This window comes from Macrobrachium rosenbergii, chromosome 59 (genome assembly GCF_040412425.1).
Source record: "Macrobrachium rosenbergii isolate ZJJX-2024 chromosome 59, ASM4041242v1, whole genome shotgun sequence".
Classification (NCBI taxonomy): domain Eukaryota; kingdom Metazoa; phylum Arthropoda; class Malacostraca; order Decapoda; family Palaemonidae; genus Macrobrachium; species Macrobrachium rosenbergii.
Window position 1 is genome coordinate 12,521,912 of NC_089799.1, and position 23,963 is coordinate 12,545,874.

At 33.9% G+C, this 23,963-nt stretch overlaps 1 protein-coding gene and 1 long non-coding RNA gene across 5 annotated transcripts in view; one reads left to right on the forward strand and one right to left on the reverse strand.

Annotated features, from left to right (window-relative positions):
- The window catches only part of LOC136837774 (glycine receptor subunit alpha-3-like), a 154,471-nt gene that overhangs the window by 22,885 nt on the left and 107,623 nt on the right, over nt 1-23,963 (reverse strand). For 2 of the 4 annotated variants that reach the window (XM_067102706.1, XM_067102704.1), the window contains exons 4-7: nt 15,833-15,897; nt 7,714-7,821; nt 4,843-4,970; nt 1,109-1,191 (exon numbers count right to left, since the gene is read on the reverse strand). In XM_067102706.1, coding sequence (XP_066958807.1) covers nt 1,109-1,191; nt 4,843-4,970; nt 7,714-7,821; nt 15,833-15,897 — 384 coding nt within the window. The remainder of the gene's footprint in view (nt 1-1,108; nt 1,192-4,842; nt 4,971-7,713; nt 7,822-15,832; nt 15,898-23,963) is intronic. The other 2 variants (XM_067102703.1, XM_067102705.1) reach the window with 1 other exon arrangement.
- Nucleotides 22,514-23,963, forward strand: part of LOC136837775 (uncharacterized) — a 117,024-nt gene continuing 115,574 nt past the window's right edge. The window contains exon 1 of the long non-coding RNA XR_010852763.1: nt 22,514-22,732. This is a non-coding gene — a long non-coding RNA (uncharacterized lncRNA). The remainder of the gene's footprint in view (nt 22,733-23,963) is intronic.

Genomic DNA, 23,963 nt, shown 5'->3' on the forward strand with positions numbered 1-23,963 from the left:
TGGCTGGATGCATAAATCATTGTCTGTATCAGATTCAAAAGGCACGGGTTCGAATCTCAAAATCTTGCCCAGGTTAGATTCAATAACATATCATTCCCTGTGGGTATCATTACTGGGTAAAAGTGTATTTTATGTTGTGGGGTATGTGTGGCTTAATAACTTAGACTATAAAAATCATGTGACAAAACTATCATATATATATATATATATATATATATATATATATATATATATATATATATATATATATATATATATATATATATGTATATATATATATTATACCGCCCTTTGAAACTGATATTTTTAGTATGTGATTTCAGGTAGTGAACTGTTTAATACTTGCAGATAAAATATATCTTACCGTTTTGCCAGTAATTGCTAATCTTACCGTTCATCTTGGTGTTTTGGTACCTTAATTACCAACTTTGATAAAATGTAGCAAGTTATTTTTTGTATTCCACTTATAGGGTCATTGTTAATACCACACAGACTCTATCTATAGTACATTGATTAGTACAAGGTGGCATTTTGGCAGTCAGCCTACCTTCAGATCATTTTATTTTTTTTTGTGAATGGGTGCTATTTTACAGCTACTTCAAATACATACGCAGATTATAGTACTAATCTTTTTTTTTTATATTTTACGATAGACACGTCAAGAAAAATTTAGACAACGTAGACACTGCTGTATACATTACTGATCAATACTCTGCTAGGAACCAAGAGAGGAAGTCTTTAGCTTTCTACGAGAAAGGGGGGAAAAAAGGTGAAACAGTGTCACTATGACATTGTTATGACTAGGTGCATTTTATTGGTATGAAAATGAAGGCTGAAAACCATCCATTAAGACAAGGCAGAAGGAAAACGAAATTGATCTTGCTGAGTCGGCAGCAAAGTTGTATCACTGACATAACCTGTAGATTTAGTCATTTCAATAAAATACACCAACATGAAGAGTGAAATAGGGAGAGGTGTAAGAGACTTAGTTATGGAAATACATATTTCACAAACAAGGAATAGGAGAAACTGAAAAGGGAGGAAAGGGGAGGGACGTCAATGGCAGAAGTAAGAGAAGAGGGCTCCTGCAAAGGAATGGTTTACTTACAAGAGGCGAGGATCACTCCGCACACTTGCTGGTCAAATGGAAAGTGCTCAAGTTGCAAGTTGCATGACAGCTTGAGGGTGATCCTGTAATGTCACGAGGTGTCCTGTCAAATGTTATCTGCATTCCCAATGCAACTAGAATACTTTGGTTTTTCATTGAAGGATGAAATGGGCATTAGTACATCATTACTGCTATTATAAATTAGTTCAGAAGATGAGCCCTATTCATATGGAACAAGCCCACAGGGGCCATTGACTCAAAATTCAGACCCCCAAAGAATATAGTGTTCCTTTGAAAGACATAACAGAAGGTAACAGGAAATACAGAAAGGCATTAGTTATCCCTAGATCATGAGAGAAGCATTAAAGGCTAAACTTGTATGTAGTTTCTTGTGAATGAAGTATGTAACCATTTGGAATGATATGGTTTGTTTTGTGTTCAAACTAAAGCGTTTGTATGTAAAGTGACGTAATGTTTTGAATATTTAAACTTGTTAGTATGGAGGTTTTATATCTGATCTTATATAAAAGCATAATAATCCTAGTGGAGTCTATCATTTTTATGAAAGATCGAACAAGTACTTGTGCCAGACTGATGTTGTAATAGGTGTCTTAAAACAAATAGCGTAGTCCTTATGTATATTAGAGGAGGTTTTATCTCCGATCTTATATGAAAGTATAGTAATCCTGGTGGAGTCCCTATCATTTTTGTGAAAGATCAAACAACAACATGAACTGGACTGACGTTGTAATAGCAGTCTTAAAACAAATAGCGTAGCCCTTATCTTATAAGACTCTTTGGTCAGCGAAAGTACCAAATATCGACTAGGTCACTAAGAGGAAATTTGAATAATTCCATTTACGCCTACCTCAAGAAACGAGATATAGGCCTACCATTAAGTCAGAAAAATTCAGTGCTACTCAGAATTAATGTGTGACAATGCAACGAAAATAACAGGCATTAATAACAGTAGGAATTTCTTCTATATTCAGCAGGCCTAATGCCAGCACGAGCTCTCGCTCCGTAAAGTTTTGACTCCTGAATTCTTTTCCCATATGAAAGGAGTTAGAACATTTTAACGTTAATGAAATAATGGCCAAGGAATGGTCCGCTATGTTAGTTTATAATCTGAGATATTTTTAGTTTAAAATCTGAATTTCTGCATTTGAACAGACATTGAATCTTTGGAACTAAAATGTTATATTTTCCGATTAATCAAAATAGCGTCCTTGTCTCTCATACGAGAGGCCCTGCGTTCTATCCCGGAGTGGGGTAGAAATTTCTGACTAAATAACGAAAGTTATTGTATGGATTTTATGGCGTGACGCCTAAAGCGTTCATAAGTTCGCTGTATAACCCAAGAAACTTTTTTTTATGTATGAGGAAAAGTGCTGATAAGCAAATAAAATATAACTTTAAGCGATGATCTGAATTATTTGAAAATAAAATAATTAGCAAAACCAAGTGAAATATCATCTTTTTCATTAGGCGAATGGGTTTGCATGCATACATATACTCCTTTGTATATTTTTTCTGTATTCTTCATGCTCATACTCCTCTGTATATTTTTCGGTAGTCTTCTTGGTTCTTTAGGTGAAAACAGATTATATAATTATGTAGGTGACTTTCATATAGCGCTGTTATTTGCGAGGAGTTAATGTTTGTACGTATAATGGTAATCGTCTTATAAATCTAGCCTGACGCTAATTACTGTTGATACGAGATACTCTCGCTGATTTTGTATGTTATCTGTACCTCCAATGATGTATAAAAGGATTATGCCTGATTGACACTGGTGAAATACTGCATTGTTTGTGAGGAGCCTTTGCTCTTCCATGTTTGTGTGCTGTTTTAACAAGTTCCGTTTGGTAGAATTCAAAACTAATTCGATTGATGCCGACTCCATCTGAATTCTGAAAACCAGCTTCAAAAGAAGATCATCTTTCCTGTTCAATGAAAAAGATTCAGTCAAAGGAATGCCTCTTTATCTTACAAAATAAAAGTTGTTTTGTGAAGTCAAACAAAAGAAAAATTAACCATGAAATAAAATGAAAGTACGTTCTTCTCCATTACGTGGAATTGCAGACACCTGTAAATGAATAGAATAACATAAAAATTTCACGCATTATTATGACACTGGTGATTCTCACAACATTCAAAAGAAAAATGTAAGTTTTGTGTTTTTGGAAAAAAAAACTTCTTTCACTCAGAGTGATATCTGATAAATAAAAAAATAAAAGTGGCTTAGTCTTACATGAATAATTATTGTCATAAAAGTTCTGGAAAAGGTAGTATTACCTAAGCTTAAATGCATATATGGAGGACTTCCTATTTGTGCAAGACAAATGACTACCAATGTACTAGTTTTCATTCATCAGATCTAAATGTCAGATAATATACAAGAAAAGCCTTCAGATATATTTGGAGTTTAGCAAGGACCCATATTCATAGTTAAGTAATGTACATTTCTGTAGCCAAAGACAGGAGAAAATACAGTTATCCTTTGATTATGATTACATCTAAATTATTCAGTCATTAAACACATTGTAATCCTTACATTACTATGATCTGAACTTGAAAATTCTGTCATGTGTACTTGAAAAGTGAGAAAAGAAAGGAAGTAGTTTGATAATAGGAAACTCAGTATGGAAAACCATGATTAATTCAGCGGGTGGTGAAAGAACTCCGGTGCGCATTCGGCTGCTCATTTAAATATTTCACTTCTCAAAAATTACCTTAAATATTGCAGTGATACCATTACTCTTCACATGAATAATATTTTAGTTTCAGTGTACATCAGACTCACATTTAGATGAGAAAATAATAGTCTATATTTTCCTCCAAACTTTCCTGAAATAATAATATGAAAATTAAAGCATGAAAATTGTGAAAAGATGGTAGCCACTGCCGTGGATTTCTAAGAGATAAAAGGGTATTAACTGTAATTAGTTGATTACCTGTAATTGGCTGACCAGCCTGAAGAGACTTTGAATGACATATGCTTAGTATCTGCAGCAAGGAATTCTGGGAAATTTCTCCGCACGGAAGATTTTAGGAGATGAAAGGGGTTTAACTGAAATTAACTGACTAGCCTGAAGGTACTTTTAATGATATTTACTTAGTATCGATAGCAAGGGATTCTGGGAACTTTCTCCACACGAGAGAGCTGAGAATCTGTCACCAGTATCTGGAAATAGCCTAAGTCTCCTTATCGTAGATCCGATAAAAGATTATATTTGTTAATTGCCATCTGGTATTATTTTGACGTTATTGGAATGAACGTCGAACCATTTTTATATTAAAACTTACTTCCGTATTTAGTCACCTTCCTTTTTTTATATATTTTTTAAAAATCAGTTGTAGCACTTAGCTTAATATACTATTGCAATTTAAGGAGCAATTGAAGGTATCCAATAAAATAATAGAAAAAGGTAAAATTATTTGCTACTGGTAATGAATTCTGTGCTCGATTGAATGCACTATTTGAATGTGTGCTAATTTAATATTATTGCCCGTAAACCTCAAAACTTTATATTAATTCAAGGCAGACCTTTCTTGCATCAAAGCGACTTTCACTGTCATTGCAAGAACAACTAATCATAGGTCATTATTAATAATTTGGGAACGTCAACATTACTTTCTCTCAAACGAAACTATGACAAAGCTGAATTTTTTTCCTCCCTCCATTTTGATTTGCAAGAATCGATTCGATTCGGGGAAAACAACGAACGCACCTCATGCTGTAAAGAACGTGTCCTGTCGCGTTCAGTCGTAGCAGAACGTTGTTCATGGTGACCCGGTGGATTTCCGCATCCTTCACGTTGTTAAAGAACGTGTCTGGTTTCCAGATTCTGCCCTGCACCTGATGAGAGATACAGAGAGAGAGAGAGAGAGAGAATGGCAGGTGAAAACGCTAATTGAATTTTTAGATGGAAGATATTTACATTTTCAGCAGAACAGGGACTTTTGCTACTTATTTAATTGAAGGAACCAATAATTTAATTAAAGGAACCAATCATTTAAATAAAGGAGCCAATTGTATTTCTGATTCCTTACCCTGGGTGGTTCATAAGGCTTAAATGTATTCTTTTGTCCACGGAAGCCTTTAAGGTAATCCAAATATTACGATTAATAGAGAAACACATCCCCAGTTATGTAACTGCACAAATGTATTTAAAAATAAAGCTGTAACGAGAACTTCCAGAACCTGCACGATTCCCCTTTTTCAAAATTGGGAATATAAAAATTGTACAGATTCTAGAAAGCTCTCTGTATAGTTTTTTATTTCAAAACATAATTTGGAAAGTCACATAACTAAGGATTTGTTTCTCCATTTTAAGACTCATGCCAGTATGAGTTTTTTTTTTATTGATGATTAATGCCTCGTCTCTTTCTGCTTTCTAATGTACAGAGGCTGGCATTTGAATGAAGAACTGAGAGACTGCAAGAACACCTTTTTTGCCAAACACACTTTGGGACCACGCACACTAACGATATCCTTCCTTCTTTGAGTGGAAAAGGATATAGTTAAAGCCTCTTCTTCCATTTTACCATAAACATAACACTCAAAAGGTTGGTGTAGCCACATTTATTTTATATTTACTGTTATTATAATTACATTGGTTGTCTTCCTCGCTTTTCTTGATCGTGAGAAAATTGCATTTGCAGGAAAACGTGGAATTCAAAGACAAGAAAATAATATGATTATGGGCCCACTACGGCAAAGACTGGTAAATGAGATTACTGTATTTTCATCTCAGGAGACAGCGTTATAGTTTGTAATTCCGTTGACATAATTTAATGAATATTTTTTCATGGAACTCTGCGACAGTGAAAGATTTCGCTAAGAGGAAGAGGGCTTCTACTGTAGTAATGGTTCTCAAATGAAAATAAAAATTTTTCACGGGTGGTAGTCTTTAGTGAAGTTAAATTGCATATGAAAATAACATGATTGTGACATGGACAATTTGTCACAAAAGATGGCAAACAAATGGAAGCAGTTATCACAGAAATAGTATATAAACGAAATAATAGCTTTGAACAACGACCATTTGCTAAGGAAACCGGTGTTTAAATAAGACAATTCTTTTTCCATTGGGATTCAGTTTCACATTTTATTTTATTTTATTTTATTTTATTTTTAATTTTTTTTTTGCGACGAAAAAGTCATGGCCGAACTTGAACAGTTTAATTTAATGGATGTGAGCCTCTGGTATTTTAATCTTAACCATGTCACATGTTGTACTTTTTTTATACTGTTTTTATATTTATTAGGCAGTCTTGATTAAAATACTCAACTGAAAATGATACGACTCTGACAGCAAATGTAAGCATTTGTTTACGGTCCAAAACATCAAAGAGCTTAGAGGAATTTTTATGGGAATAAACAAACAGACACTAAACAATTTAAACTTTTTCTTTTTCTTTCTAGACTAAAAATTTCACTGTACTATTTTGAGGACGAAGATGAATTTGTAATGTCTATGTTTATTGTTTTATGCAGTTTCATGAACAATTACTTCCCTAGTTTTTTCTGCTTAAAGATGTAGAGATTACATTTATTATTATTATTATTATTATTATTATTATTATTATTATTATTATTATTATTATTATTATTATTATTATTATAGCTGTTTCCACGGCATTTAATTTGGAAAAAGCTATAATTTTCAACGCTACTGCCCTCAGAGAAGATCTTCTCCCTTATTATTATTATTATTATTATTATTATTATTATTATTATTATTATTATTATTATTATTATTATTATTATTATTAGCTTTCTTTGAATTACTCGGGTAATAATTTCGTATGCATATATCTAATATTTTTTTCAGTTTGCATTACTTAGTTATTTGCTATTATTTGTATTTTATTAAACTTTTACATTACATTACTCTCTCTCCCCACTTGTAGACTTTCTGTTCTAAGAAAGAAGAAGAAGAAGAAGAAAAAGAAGAAGAAGAAGAAGAAGAAGCCCTTCTCCCATTAACAGTTTATTTATATTGATTCTTCTCAATCTTCCAAGTCATTATTGGACAATAATTGGCCGGTGTTTATATTTCGGCAAAGAGAAATATATTAGCAGCGTATTAAAGCGGTGTCTATTCTATAATAATAATAATAATAATAATAATAATAATAATAATAATAATAATAATAATAATAATAATATTAATAATAATAATAATAGTAATAATAATAAATAAATAAATAATATTAATAATCCACAAAAATCTAATAATTGCATGTCACTAAAATGGTGAAGAAATCTCAATCAGTAATAATAATAATAATAATAATAATAATAATAATAATAATAATAATAATAATAATAATAATAATAATAATAATAATCCATAAAAATGTAATGATAGCATGAGTCACTAAAATGTTAAAGAAATCTCCACCAATAATAATAATAATAATAATAATAATAATAATAATAATAATCCTATAAAAATGTAATGATAGCATGAGTCACTAAAATGTTGAAGAAATCTCCACCGATAATAATAATAATAATAATAATAATAATAATAATAATAATAATAATAATAATAATAATTCTCCTATCTAATATTCACAACCGAAATACTTACAACAGGATCGTTGATAGTAATTCTGCTCCTGTTGGCGCCATTTGCTTTCGCGAAATTCAAGCGATGGTCGAGCCAGGATTGCCTCAGGAAAACGTCGATGCTGTAATCCTGAAATAAAAGAATTACTATTTAATTTTTTTCACTTTAATGACACTCTACTTTAATTAGTTTTGTTATCCTATTTATTGGTAATTTTTGTTGATTAACAGTTTTACTATACTTCCAGTAGCTATCATTATGTGCCTTATTTTTTGCTATAATCCTGACATGAAAGAATTGCTGTTATCTCATTTCATTAACTTTAACGATACATTATTTTGATTATTTTCATTATCCTGTTTATTAGCAGTGCTTGAGTACCCTAATTTTTGCTGTAATCGTGAAACAAGAAAATTACTGGTATTTCATTTTATTAACTTGAACGAGACCTGTTGATTATTAGCTGCGCTATACTTCAAGTTACTATCACTGAGTGCCCTGTTTTTCACAAGGAAAAAGCAAGTAATTCAATCATCTTTATTTCGTGATTATATAATAACTTTGCTTTGGTACCTCTATTGGCTTTACATATTTTAAATTTACTGCTGCCATTATCTATTCTGTTATCATTGCCATTAATTACATGTTATTATTTTGTTATGAAGTGCACCGTCTATAATCAATAACTTCACTTGCTTTGCTGCCACTGATTACAATCGATAATTATCAATGCTATTATATAGTAATTCCTGTCATTAACCTGAGGAATTTTACCCTGACTGAACATCTTTACAAGTTACTACCATTTTGTTCAGATTTAGGCTTGTGACTGCGAAAGTTAATCGTTCACTTGCGCATTATAAACATGAGGACAAAGAAGAACAGGAATGAAAGGTAGTATGAAATAGCCGTAGGTTTGTGCAACTTTTGGGCTTTCCTAATTTTGCCTTTGACCTACATTTTACAATGTTAGCTTGCACTTAATCAGCTCAAAGTTCGCTTAACTGCGTGAGGGTTAAGAAATCTACGTTCATAGATAAAGCAATCTTCATACTCATTTGCTATTCAGTTCTCCAGCTTTTTTTCAGTTGGCAAAGTAAAATTATGATTTCTCTCTTTGTTGTTCACTGTCATTATAATGCTTTCCGTATTGGAGTTAAATAAACAATTCATACCAGTAGACTGGCATTTAGTTCTGGTATATATATATATATATATATATATATATATATATATATATATATATATATATATATATATATACCATGAAAAATAATGTGTGGTAAAATGAATCACGTACAAAAGTGATAATATCATATATATATATATATATATATATATATATATATATATATACTATGTATATGTATATATATACGTATATATATGTATATGTGTATATACATACATATATATATATATATATATATATATATATATATATATATATATATATTTATATATATATATATATATATATATATATATATTATATATATATATGTATATACATACATATATATATATATATATTTATATATATAATATTATAATATATATATATATAATATATATACATATATATATACATATATATATATATATATATATATATATATGTGTGTGTGTGTGTGTGTGTGTGTATAAAATCTAATATTAATATACAATATCCTGTTAATACATACATACATACATATATATACATAAATATTCTTTTCTTTTTAACTGCATTGCTTATTCTTTTCTTTACATGTCTCTCTTCTTTTTTGTACTTTCAGCAGAGCTTTGCTTTACAATTCCCAAAAGCAAAATCAACCTTACTGATTTGCTGCTTTCCTTGGACACTTCCTTCTTGTTCTGTGGTTGCTTTCACAACTTAATTATGTTGTCTGGCTCTGTCGGGAGACCTTTTGTCATTTGGCTGCGTTCCTCTGTTGTTTTTATATATTTAACCTGAGTTAATGGAGGCATTTTATCCATTGTTTGTGGGGGGAGGGGAGAGGAGGGGAAGGAACGGGGATTGGGGATAGGAGCTCTTGTTATTTCTTAATCTAAACATCAGTTAAGAGATGTAATTTTTTTTTTTTGCCTCACTTACTATTTGTCATTTTCTTTACTCAGTTTCTCTTGAATGTTTTTCTATTAGTTCTTTATACCAGTTATTCACTATTCTTATGAACGGTTGCGGTGTAATTTATTTTTATTGTCCCATTTAATTATTAGTTTAGATGTGCACTTTATTGTCTTCTGCTCTTTTTTCATATTAAAAACCTAACCTGTTTATCAATTTCGTTGATCTGTTATTCGCCAATTTGGTGTTTAATATGTTTTAAGAAAACCAGAAGGAAATTTCCGCTTAATTCTTTATTAATGGATAACTGAAGGGAGTGAGAGAGAGAGAGAGAGAGAGAGAGAGAGAGAGAGAGAGAGAGAGAGAGAGGGGAAAGGTTACTGGATATCTGAAGGGGAGAGAGAGAGAGTGATTACTGGATGTCTGAAGGGGAGAGAGAGAGAGAGAGAGATTACTGAATATCTGAAGGGGTGAGAGAGAGAGATTACTGGGTATCTAAAGGGGAGACAGACAGAGAAAGAGAGAGAGAGAGAGAGATTACTGGATATCTGAAGGAGAGAGAGAGAGATTACTGGAGATCTGAAGGGAGAGAGAGAGAGAGAGAGAGATCACTGGATATCTGAAAGAGAGAGAGAGAGAGAGAGAGAGAGAGAGAGAGAGAGAGAGAGAGAGAGAGAGAGATTACTGGATATCTGAAGGAGAGAGAGAGAGAGATTACTGGATATCTGAAAAGAGAGAGAGAGAGATTACTGGATATCTGAAGGGGAGAAAGAGAGAGAGAGAGAGAGAGAGAGAGAGAGAGATACTGGATATCTGAAGAGAGAGAGAGAGAGAGAGAGAGAGAGAGAGAGAGAGAGAGCTGGATATCTGAAGGGGAGAGAGAGAGAGAGAGATTACTGGATATCTGAAGGAGAGAGAGAGAGAGAGAGAGAGAGAGATTACTGGATATCTGAAGGGAGGAGAGGGAGATTAATGGATATCTGAAGGGAGGAGAGGGAGATTACTGGATATCTGTAAGGAGAGAGAGAGAGAGAGAGAGAGAGAGAGAGAGAGAGAGAGAGAGAGAGAGAGAGAGAGAGAGAGAGAGAGAGAGAGAGAGAGAGAGAGAGTTAATCCTCCGTGAGAATCACAAAAACACTCGCATACTCTTCACAGTTCATTAATCGAGATATTATCATCTACCTCACTGTATCTCTCTACGTTTGTCTCGTATCAAGTTTTTTTTCTTTGAGATTATCTCAGCCCTGACGCGGAGTAATAGTGTTATATAAAATTAGAATATTAAAATTTGCGAACTATTTACAAGGGTATCTACTTAATAAAATTCAGTGCAGTAGCAATATTTTTAATTTCTATGAAAAAGTTTGATTTTAATCTTAATCTTGACCTCGTAAGGTTAATGAAACTTAAAAAAAAAATAACTCAGTAGGGAATTTTCTTCTCCATTATTTTTTGCTTCTAAAAGTGTTCATCATTTATCCCTTTCTTTATCCATATAATTCATGTCCATATTAATACTCGACGAGGTAATCTAGAATAAATTATAGAGATTTCATTAACCTGTACTATAACAGTTAAAGAAACATTTTTGCATTCGGAACGGCCACAGACAGACAAACAGTCACAGATCTATCTCAGCCACTAAAGAAAATGAAAACAGGAATAGGATGCATTCTTTCTCAGAAAATATGATGCCAATGAGACGGTGAAGCTAACCCACTTATCTGGCCATAGACTGAAAGAATTCTAATGACTGGAGAAAGAAATATCCCATAAGAAGCTATAGATCCGCCTCTTGAAAGATGGAAGAATATAGGTAATGGGGAAAACGCAAGCAGAGACAGAATTCTGAAGCTTGGTTATAAAATGGAAAACATCACCGTTGAAATATTTCTTTGTTTCTTTTTTTCTGATAAAATTTTGAATAAACAAAAGGGGAAACGCCATATTTTTACCAATCAAGGTTGAAGTATTTCTTCGTTTCTTTTTTTCTAAAATTTTGAATAAACAAATGGGAAAGACCATAATCCTATTAATCGCTGTTGATGTATTTCTTTGTTTCTTTTTTTAATAAAATTTTGAATAAAAAAAGGAAAGGACTGTATGCTTATTTACACTTTTGTTATTTTCAAATAAGTAAAATAACAGCCTAACTCCATTAGCCAGTCGGTCCAACGTAGATCCAGAAATGTTTTAAGTGCATTTGCTTGAAGCTGCCAGGTTTCAGCGGCCGTAAATAGCATCAGGAAGGGGTTGGGGCGCATACGTTAGGTTTTCGGCGGGTGAGGCTTGACAGCTGACAGGTATAATACGCGCAGCTTTCGGCGCGATGCTTTTTGTTAAGTAGATCAAGATTTTTGTTTGAGTCGAAACTCTTAGCTGAAGGGAATTTTTCAGAATTCTGAAGATATTTCTTTGAGCTGGTTAACATTTCCGAAGTGGTTATCATTTTGTTAAGGTAATACATTTCTATATATAGCAACTTACTGTAATATCTAACTTAAATTAATTTACAAAATGTATAATGTTATCGATAAATTATACGATGTTATCGATAACATATAAAGTATGTAATGTTGTTAAATTTTCTTTTTATTCCTGCGAAGACTATAAGTTTCATTGTGTCTTCCTGGAAGTTCCTGGTAATTATAAATTCATCGCCGTCTTTTTTATTTATTTTCAGACAGATTGAGAAACGTAGCGAAGTATCACTATATCTTTACTTTCAAAAGTTTTTTATATAACAATATTTCTTATTTTCAAAATGTTTTGTATATATATGTGTGTGTGTGTTATATAAATTGATTAATCGGTGTGCGATTTAGCGCAATATTAGATAAAAAAGACGCAAAAATGCCTCTCTCTCTCTCTATCTATCTCTCTCTATATATCTCTATCTTGTGTGTGTATGTGCAGTTATATAAATTGATTAATCAGTGAGAAAGAAAAGATCTAAAAAGAAACACCGTGGATGACCTTTTGTCATGGATTAGTACTCTCTCTCTCTCTCTCTCTCTCTCTCTCTCTCTCTCTGAAATCTCTCTCTCTCTCTCTCTCTCTTTCCTTTATCATGTATATTTCTATTAATCCATAGGGAGCTTCTCCGTAAGGAGCTCCTCCGTAAAGAACTTCTCCATAAGGAGGTTTACCATAAGGTGCTCCTCCGTAAGGAGCTTCTCCGTAAGGAGCTCCTCTGTGAGGAGCTCCTCCGTAAGAAGCTCCTCCGTAAGGAGCTTCTCCATAAAAATACTTTTACGGCATCTCTCCTGGCCAGAAGACAGACGACCTCCCTTGAAGATGCAAAGGTCAAGAGTTATGGCTCAGTAGCCCTTGCTTTTACGATTTCATGGATCTGAGAGAGAGAGAGAGAGAGAGAGAGAGAGAGAGAGAGAGAGAGAGAGAGAGAGAGAGAAATTATGTGATAGGAGCACTAAAAGAGAAATACGTAGTTATGCGTGGTGCTACTGTTTTAAACCTTTTCTTCCTCCTTATCATAAATGCAAATCGAAATGGTAAGAGAGAGAGAGAGAGAGAGAGAGAGAGAGAGAGAGAGAGAGAGAGAGAGAGAGAGAGAGAGAGAGAGAGAGAGAGAGTTTCATACCTCCGGGGGGTGGGGAGTTCCTCGTCGAGGCCCATGACATTATTCCAGTACCCATACCCTTTCGAAAACTCATCTCCAGCGAGAGATTATTGGAATAGTGAATACACTTTTTCACGTAAGCCTCTCAGTCAAATAACGCCCCCCCCGCGCCCATACCCGTGCAAACCTCGTCTCCCCCCTCCCCCACCTCAGCCTAATGCATATTAGTGTTGCTTTTGATTTTCAGGTTTATTTTGTACTCAGGCTGAAGGTATGAATTTAAAATGCTATACTATAATAGAATTATATTGTCAATACAGCTGAACGATGAACTGTCGTAATGATCAGCCAGAGTATATTTTTTTGCTTAAAAATTTTACTTTGATCTGGAAAACAAAAGCAATAACGTATGGTAATTGCTTTGAGGTACAGTTCATTAATAAAAATAACAGAATTTGCTGTTTCATGGTATAAACAACCCATCCATTTTAAATTTTTTTCTGCATCCTTTCTGGATTTCAAGTGAAAACAAACCCGATTTTTTTTGTTATCTAAGTGTCTTTTGCAATCTCTGTGCCTTCTCTGTCATTATGGTTCAAAGACTCATTACGTGATTCAGTTTGGTTGAGAAATGGAAGAAATATATCGAAAGGGCGTGCAACATTGCATGTGTCTCGAAACAATTCAATTTTTGGACTGAATTAAAAAAGCAGCTGTCAGTATATTACAAAATTATTTGAATCATCTGTAAGATACAAGAAAGTAGAAAGACAAGATAATTCCTTTACATTTATAAGGTACAAGTAATATGCGGCTTATAACGATATTTTTTTTTACAATTTTGTAAGAAAAATAATTTCTCATATTTGTAAGATACAAGTAATATGCCACTTATAACGATTTTTAATTTATTTTATTTATTTATTTATTTAATTTTATTTTATAATTTTCTAAGACAAAGTGATTTCACCACATTTGTAAGATTTAACTAATACGCAGCTTATAATGATTTTTTAAAATTTTCTAGGACAATGAGTTTCTCCACATTTATAAGATACAAGTAATACACAACTTATAACGATTTTTTTTTTATTTTATATGACAAAATTATTTCTCCACATTTATAAAATACAAGTAATACGCATTTTGTAACTATTTTGTTTATTTCTTTAAGATAAAATGATTTATGCACATTTATAAGATAAAGGTATCAGATAAAGGTAATGCTCAACTTATAATGAATTTTTAGCTTCCTGAAAAAAACTATTATGCCGGCTTTGTCTGCCCGTCTGCACTTTTCTGTCTGCACTTTTCTGTCCGCCCTCAGATCTTAAAAACTACTGAGGCTAGAGGGCTGCAAATTGGTATGTTGATCATCCACCCTCCAATTATCAAACATACCAAACTGCAGCCCTCTAGCCTCAGTAGTTTTGATTTCATTTAAGGTTAAAGTTAGCCATAATCGTACATCTGGCAACGATGTAGGCCAGGCCACCACCGGACCGTGATTAAAGTTTCATAGGGCCGCGGCTCATACAGCATTACATCGAGACCACCGAAAGATAGATATATTTTCGGTGGCCTTGATTATACGCTATACAGAAAACTCGACTGCGACGAAGAAACTTCGGCGCATTTTCTACTTGTTATTTTTTTTGTTTTTACATCTTTCTTAGAGTTCATAGAAACGCGAGAGTTCTTCAGTAACCTTTATACAAATTTTGCCAGATACTTCTCCTTTCTCTCGTGATTAAGTATTGTTGATGGCTTTTGGCGTCTTGTGTATTTTGACAGCCCTCGACAGAACGAATGAGAATCTCTCGTTTATTCGGATGAGAATTTCCTCTTGTGTTTGTGTCCACCTCGCCGTGAGAACCCGGATATTATTTTGCCCAATCTTACCCAAACAAATGACGTCATTTGTTTTTACTTTTTTTCGGCAAATATTTAAGATCAAATTACCTCGGGTAGTCTAAAAGATTAAGTAAAACACTTTTACGTAAGACAGTAATTGATATTTTTCCTTTAGTCAGTAAAGCTTATATTTTATACTTTGTATTTTCTGTTATCATATTTGTAATCTCACAGATCTGGGATTTGTGGGCTCAAGATTTTCAAGTATGTAAATTACCTCATGTAATCTAAAGAATTAAGTAAAATATTTTTGCATAAAATATTAATTGAGACAACTTCATTATTCAGTGCAGTTCATATTATATTTTGCTTTGTTTTCCATCTATATTTTGTATCTGTATTTTCATAGATCTGGGAAATAAAACATTCAACAAGTGAAAGGGGAACATTTGTAAAATCTATGAATATCAACAGAAATCCACATAGCCACTATATTTGCACTTTAGATTCCCAGTACTTAAACAATACAAAGGAAATTCGTTTGTTTAGGCATTGCAAACTTCTCATAGATATTGAAAATAGATGATAAAATAATTGAAGTAATAATTTAAATAATAATTCAAATGAAAACTTACCATATTAGCTGCATTTAACGAGCCGAAGGAATTAAGAAACATCTGCACATACACCTCGGTGGCATCTGCAATAAAAAAATATTTAAATGAAAATTAATATAGTATAATATGACTGGACAGTCAAAGGATGAGAAATATGAAGATACAATATTCAAGAAGTGAATAATTAGGGAGGAATTTCCTCTTAAGTCGTGAGCCAAGGCAAAAAAAAAAAAAAAAATTAGGTAGACTGGGGTGATATTTGTGGATGTTTTTATAACTTCAAAAGTATGGCAATAATTTGTTGGATGCAGAATCTGGCTGAGAACTGATTAATCATGAAGTATTTATCTTATATTCTCTCTCTCTCTCTCTCTCTCTCTCTCTCTCTCTCTAAAATATACTGAGTATTTCGTCCACATTTTGTGCCTCTCTCTCTCTCTCTCTCTCTCTCTCTCTCTCTCTCTCTCTCTCTCTCTAAAATATACTGAGTATTTCATCCACATTTTGTGCCTCTCTCTCTCTCTCTCTCTCTCTCTCTCTCATAAATGTAGAGGCTCCATATACCTCAAAATTTAAAAGTTTATCAAGCAAGCATTCTGCTTGATCTTTCTTTTCCCCCTTCCACAGACTTTTGTAAACAAAGACTTGAGCTGATATATTTCCACTCTTGCGCATGCGCCTCTATGCATAAACCATTACGTACCTAAAGAATGTGAGGAAAATATTTATATTGCTGTGAGATTTTGCTTGAGACTGTTTGCAGTGGGTGCGTTCTTTTAAAAACATGTCGTGTTAAATTAGTGTTAATTTGCACACTAACACCTTTCTAGCATACCTAGACACCTAAAATATGTTACAAGGAACAGAATCAACACTTTTTTGAAAGTGTACGTAGCGTGATCTAGCGATCTTACTTCAGGAAAAAGACGTGAAAAGATTTGACCCATGATAACACTCACATTTTTTTTCCCTCTCTCTCTCTCTCTCTCTCTCTCGAATCTCTCTCTCATCGTTTTCCAGCTCATCTACCTGACCTCTCTCATTCTCACAAAGCAACTAAATGGACTATTTAAAGAAACACAATCGTTTCTACAAAAATAGTTTATTATTCAAATAACCCAACAAGAAATGAATAAAACAAAGCAAAAATTAAAATGCATAATAAATGAATTATCGAGTCAGATAACCAAACTCTAAACTGCAAACACTTCTGATTAAAGAAGTCTCATTATGGCTAATAGCCTGAAAATACCCAAAATCACACATACTCCCCAAATCAATAACTAAAGTCATGTCAAAAAAACAGTCTACCACATAAAGAGATTGACATTGCAAATGACTTGCATGTCCTTTTTCTCAAACTCCCAAGTCCACAGACATCTGTCGAAAGAATTAAACATGATAGAAAACTCCCAAAAATATATGAAATGCAAAACACAATAATGGAAAGTGTAAAATGCATAGCCAATATATGGCAAACGTAACATAACCAAAATAATGATATAAAAGAGGTATGAATATTCACATTAAATCTCCCACACCAGTTCAAAAGTTCATAATGATCAGAAAGTCATGGTAAAAATCACAAGTTCAATTTTCTCCCATAAAAACAGAGATCTGAGACTCTACCTTATCTGCCGATTTTCAAAGCCTGGAACAACTCCAAAGCTATGGCTGGACAACTGCAGTTCTATCACATTAATGAACGATCAAACTCACTTTTAGGGCAGATTTTGGCATAATCTAGATCAAAGTAACGCACGTACTCACGAATATACACAACGCTTCGGAGATCACCTGACCGGCAATATTGCTGAGCTTCTCGCGCAGATAGCTGAGGAATCAAACTATTTGCTGAATACAAAGATTTTACATCAAGTCTCTCGCCCTAGTTCCATCTTGCTCCAAAAATTCTTTCATCACACCTTAAAGCATTGAAGCTATGAAATGCATATATGTGTCCTTTAAATAAATATATAAATGTGATCTTTAGCCTTTCCTCTGCCGATGGATATATATACGTGCTGAAATGTAGTTACGTATGAATGTATTGTGTAGGATAAGGACATTCAGTTTAAGATTATTCATTAAATGTGAGCACTAACAGCGTAGTTACGGGAAGGTAATTCATTAAGGAAAAATGACAAGTAATAAACGGCAAATAACTTTACTGGCGTACTCCTACGCTAAGATGTTGACAGAACTAAAAGCTATTCGTGTCCCGTTATCCTGTCAAATGTGTTCTCTACTTTGGTGTCATTTATTCTTACACTCCACCTCTCAGTCCACCATTTTAAATTTTTATACTCCTCTTTTCACTGTATCTCTCCCTTCTTCCTTTCTTTTTTATCATAGGTTCCATTAGTCTAAGAAGCTCAAGCTCTTGTTTAGCCAGGTCTCCTCATTCATCTAAATTTGTGACATTTCATTCATCTTTGCAGTGATCTTTCTCAAAAGCCTCTGTCACGTAGCTGCCAAGAGCATCAAGTGTTAAAAAAATATCTCTGGGTAGTCACAAAAATAGCAGGTGGGTATGACCCCTTCTTTTCTTTCTTACTACTAGTAGGCCTAGTTTCCTGTTTCTGTATGTTGTTAGTAATCCAGTGTACCCTCACACGAGCAGCATGAAATATATATGTATATATATATATATATATATATATATATATATATATATATATATATATATATATATATATATATATATATATATATATATATTCCACACGGACATTTCAGTTCTCAGTAAGTCATTTTTTTGGGGATGAAGTGCTGGCCATGCACTTTTTTTTTTTTTCACAGTGGTTACACTCACCATAGTGTCCTAACAACCAGGGACATAAATATGTTAATTCTTCAGAGGCACAGTGGGCTCTTAACAGAACATGTCTATTTGCCCGTCTTCGCCCACGAATCGAACTTGAGACCTCCCGCTTGACAGGCGAGAATGCTACAAATCACACATTAGGCGCACATATTCAAACAGGAAAACAAACTGGCCTACCCTTTAGAGAAACAAAGCTTGCTATTGTCTGGTAGTTGCAAATGAGGTTGCATGCATTTGAAGATGTATAACTTCGCATATTGATTCAATATCCTTCAGTTAAGCATGCATTGCAGTGAATGTTTAAAGTTAAATACAGGTGTTTTATTAAGTAATCTGTGTACAACTTATAAGGTTTAACAGTTGTATGGCTAGAATAACTGTACATTTCTCCCTGCGTCGATGTGAAGCATCAGACATCGGTGCTTAACCATATAAAGAGGTTAATTTTGTGTAAATGTATGTGTGTGTTTGTGTGTGTTAGCGCCAAACATACAGGTTTTCTTTTTACCTATCCACATCTATGTCACGCCATCAATGCAAACCTATTAATGAATATGAATGAAGCATATGTATTTTGTCATAAATGACAGTCTAAATACAAAGGATGCTTCACGTGACTGAGTTACTCTTGGCATGGTAATGCAAGACAGACCTGTCACTCTCTACACTGTGGATAGGTTGTTCTGTTCTTGATAACCTCTCTTTAGAGTCTATCTGACATTATATTAGCCTTTGTCTAGAGTTTTACGTCTTTTTCTTTTTTGGAGCCTCCTATTTTGCTTTGATCATTACGACTTACAGTGACGTATATACTGGTTAATAAACTTTCTAAATATAAATGTTCTAGTTTTGTCTGGGTATTGATCCTTGCACCATAAGTCAGTTTCATACTTTAGCTCAGAGCAGTTCGTTTATTTCGAAACGGAAGTGGTTATTATCATTAATCAAAAGTCATCATTCGGATATAAAATGACAATAATCCCTAGTATATTATGAATGAATTAGCCAATAACATCATGACGCACTGCAATTGCAAAATAAGATATGAATGCATCTAGATATACTGTTCAGAATATGTTCAGAGCAATTAGTCATTTTGTGTATTAGAGAATGCCGATATTTTCAGAGTAAATATTTTGGTATTTGCTATAGATCTGATTTTGTTCTCCATCGAAAATAACAGTTCGTACTAGACACGCTTCAATTAAGGAAAAAGGGGGCCTATCTCAGTTATTAAGCATCATTATTAATATATTCGTCATATCGAATTTTATTGTAAAGTCAGGCTAGATTTATTTAATGCCAGTGTGGAACATTCCACGGTTAAAAAAAAAGGCTACATTAAAATAAATAGCAAATAAATAGTGAATATGTACGACCTAAATAACGGTATATACAAAGTATTTGGCGATTATGTATAACTTACAGGCCTAACAAATGTAGTACAGTAGTGCAATAAGGAATGCCCGTTTTCACAATATAACTGGAATGACTCGTGCTTATTATATTATGTCGCAACACGACACATTTACGGGAGCTCCACAGAAAGTGCTTAGCAAACATCAGCGCCACCTGGCGACCCTGACATCAGAGACGAAATGACGAAGAAGAGGAAGAAATGAGAGGAAATATAGGGTCGTTGCTCCTTCTAGAGAGCCATAGAGGATAATATTAAACATCCCGGTATCCTGACCGCAAGTGCCAACCAAGCACGTGAAGCGAGTGATTGATGATCTGTGATAAAAGGGAGTGACGTTGCGGAACGGTTACCTGGCAGGGGAAGCGCCATTCTTGCTCCTAGACTCATAAGATCAGGTTGTAAATAGAACCGATGTGGTTTGCAGATTTGTCTATCTCGTTATCTCCCTGTGTACTTAAAATAGATATGTAAATGCATTTATGAAAAATGTACCTCATAAATTTGTTATTTTTCAGACTGATTCGTTTTCTTGGGTGGCATAAATATGAATACGGTGCATTATTGTTTCTCTTCCCTCGAAGTAACTACTCTAAGCATTCCGCGATAAAATTATTTTCATGCTGAAGAAAATTCATTAGCCTTTTTAGTTTTTTGTAAAAACTTTTTCTGTCCGCCCTCATATCTTAAAAACTACTGAGGCTAGAGGGCTGCAAATTATTATGTTGATCATCCACCTTCCACCCATCAAACATACCAAATTGCATCCCTCTAGACTGGGTAGTTATTATTTTATTTGAGGTTAAAGTTAGTCATAATCATGCCTCTGGCAACGCTGTAGGATAGCCATCACCGGGCCGTGGTTAAAGTTTCGTGGACCGCGACTCATACAGCAATATATCGAGACCACCGAAAGGTAGATCTATTTTCTGTGACCTTGATTATACTCTGTATAGAAAACTCTGTTGCGCCGAAGAAACTTCGCCGCATTTTTACGTGTTTTCTATAGTGACGGGAAAACGTTTCATAAACGAATAATTATAGATGAGTAACAATCATAAAAACAAGTTTGGACCGGTGTAGCAATTGCAAAATTTTAAGACGCTACAGTGCATTTTCGGCATGGTATGCCGTTTTCAACCGTCACAAACTGCAACCGTTTAAACGGATGATGCTCTGTTGAAAGTTCATATTTTGTGGTGTTGACTTCTACGTATACCTCTCAGCTTTTGAAAATTCGTGTTGAATATTCCGGAAACCTGCTCATCGACATTAACTTTTCTTCAGACTTTTGGCTTCGCACTCTTAATTAATTCATTTTTGCATAGCGCTGAATATTTCAAATGATTATTTCAAATGTTTCATTTTCCTTTTGCTACGTAAACGCGAATGGCTGGAAGCTCAATCCATAAAAAGCTAAAAGTGTCGGAAACCGTTACCTGAATTCCGTTATAATCAGCTTATGAAATGTCAAATAAGTTCGTACAAAATTTATAAAACTGGTTAGAAAAGGAGTTGGAACCAAGTCATACTCCAAAAATATATGAAATCTATTCACATAGTGGTTTTCTGATGAAGCCGTTCTCCTCATTAAGCTAGACCGAAACCAATAAAATGTTATGCCAAATTTGTGTGAATCCAAATAAAACCTCGAGAAATAAGGGTGCGCTTAAGCAGCTGACAGTCACCAACCTCTACACATTTTTTCTCATTATATATTTGCTCCTGAAGGCTTGTTTTATCAGCGAGAAAACTTATTGTTAGTTTTACAGTATGTACGTGTGAGCTTATGTAAATTCTTAACCTCAGTGAAAGCGGTGGTTGTATAGCGCTACAGATTTCCTAGCTCACGACATATCCTGCCGTGCCAGAATAATTTCGTCATTTCACAGCCAGTTTGGATTCATTGTTTCTCATTCTTAAATGTATTGAGAAAGTTGTTAGAGTCTAGAAATTAAGAGTTCATAGCATGTCTGTCATAATAATTACATAAACCTAACGAATGTGAGCAGCATATTTTAAAGTGCTAAACGTTATCATTGGTCTGCCAGAGAGAGCTTGGGTCTGCTCCAGTCTCAGTGAATGTATCGGAATTCAAGATATATGATATTTTTCTTATTATTTGAGGTTATGTACGTAGTAATTACTGGACTAATGCTTGTAACCCAAGTTCAAATCATTGTTTAGAGATTCAAATTATAGGTCTATTGGTGGTAACTCCTCAGGATCTTCCTAAGTTTGCGGCACTTTGTGCGTTTTTAGTAGCCGTTACAGCATGTAAGATTTCTTTAAATAATGCTATGAATAATCTGTTAAATACTTAAACAAGCATTTAAACTACACATTTAATCGTACAGTTGTTACATTTTTAGTTAAATACAATACAATACAGGTTTATGATGAGGCTATCAATCAGTGAGGTAGGTCTAACTCCTTTGCCAAGCTCGTAGGCAGCTTTTTATTTAGTATAATTGTGCGTGCGCAAACTGGTGACGTCACGGTCTTCCAGCCCTGCGAATTCACCTTGATGCACTAGGCGTTATTAGCTTGTTGTTTAGTGGTACTTGTTAGTGAGGTTCTAAGAGGTAATTTCGATAATTCCTCCGCTCTTGCCTGTTGTAGTGCTTTCAGTGTTTGTTATTGGACTGTTGACTGTGTTCGTCAGAGTTCAGAGGTAAGCCTGTTTTCAATAAGATGGAAATAATGCATGCAACTTAACTGGTTTTGTCCGAGGTTTGTAACATTGCGAAGGTGGTTGTCACCATACCAGTTACAAATGGATCTAAAGAATGGACTGTTTCTACTTAAAATGAATCAACACTAACTACAAAAGTATACAAGGACAAGAAAGACTGTCATCCTTAGCCCTGATGTCAGTTAAAATAAAATGTTCGTGAGAACTGGACACTCACTTTTTGATGAAGTGACAGACGAGTTTACTAAAAAAAAAAAGTTAGTAAAAATAAGTTATAATTAAAATCCTGAAAGGGGGGAAACATATAGGCAGACGAAATCACATAGCCAAAGGACAGTAAGTAATGTGGCTTTCATATTTATTGGTAATAATGATATAGGCTAGTGCAAAGTTGTGCATGTTACAGTAGTATCGGTCTAGTGCTAAGGTCAGTTAAACCTTTCATTGATAAGTTTCATCTTCTCAAGGGATATTTCTTTATTAGTTGCGACCCGTTATACACTTATGAGAGAATAGCACAACGCACTGAGAGGTTAATACAATCAGTATCACCAGTCCGCACCCAGTGTAGGGCTAATAAAGCAACACTGCATGTTTTCACACGGAGAGTTTAATACAGTATGTTAATATCACACATCCGCACCCAGTGTAGACATAATAACTCAACCTGTGCATAAATGTTTTTACAAGAAATATTATTCATAAATAATGTATTTTAGGCAAAGATTCGTCATTGGAAAGAATAGATAGATTAACCAGGTAAGCGTCCTGGGAAAATAGATATACTAGCAAAGCCACGTACTGTGACAGAGATGAGAGATGACAAGGTTATTGCCCGGCGCGGTTTTCGTACGCTATTTGGCGAGCAAGTCCGCCATTCACAGCTTCGCCAAGTAGATGCGAAGCTAATATTCATTGCTTTTTTCATTTCATTTAATAGGAGCATCATGGTTTAACGAGGCAAAATTTATACATCCTAGGCTAACTTGCTAGCGAAAGAAAGATGAAGTAGCAACAGTATCGTGTATCACAGAGTGAAATTGTGGCAGCTTTTATTTTAGGTAGGGTACAAACTTCCCTACGTGACAAAGAGTTTCTCGACCTAAATATAGTTTTAGATGCCGAGAATTTCCTTCTCCCGATCATTCATACTTAATACAAGTGCAATGCTAGTTGTTAATGGTGTGTATAACCTATAAATTCATACACT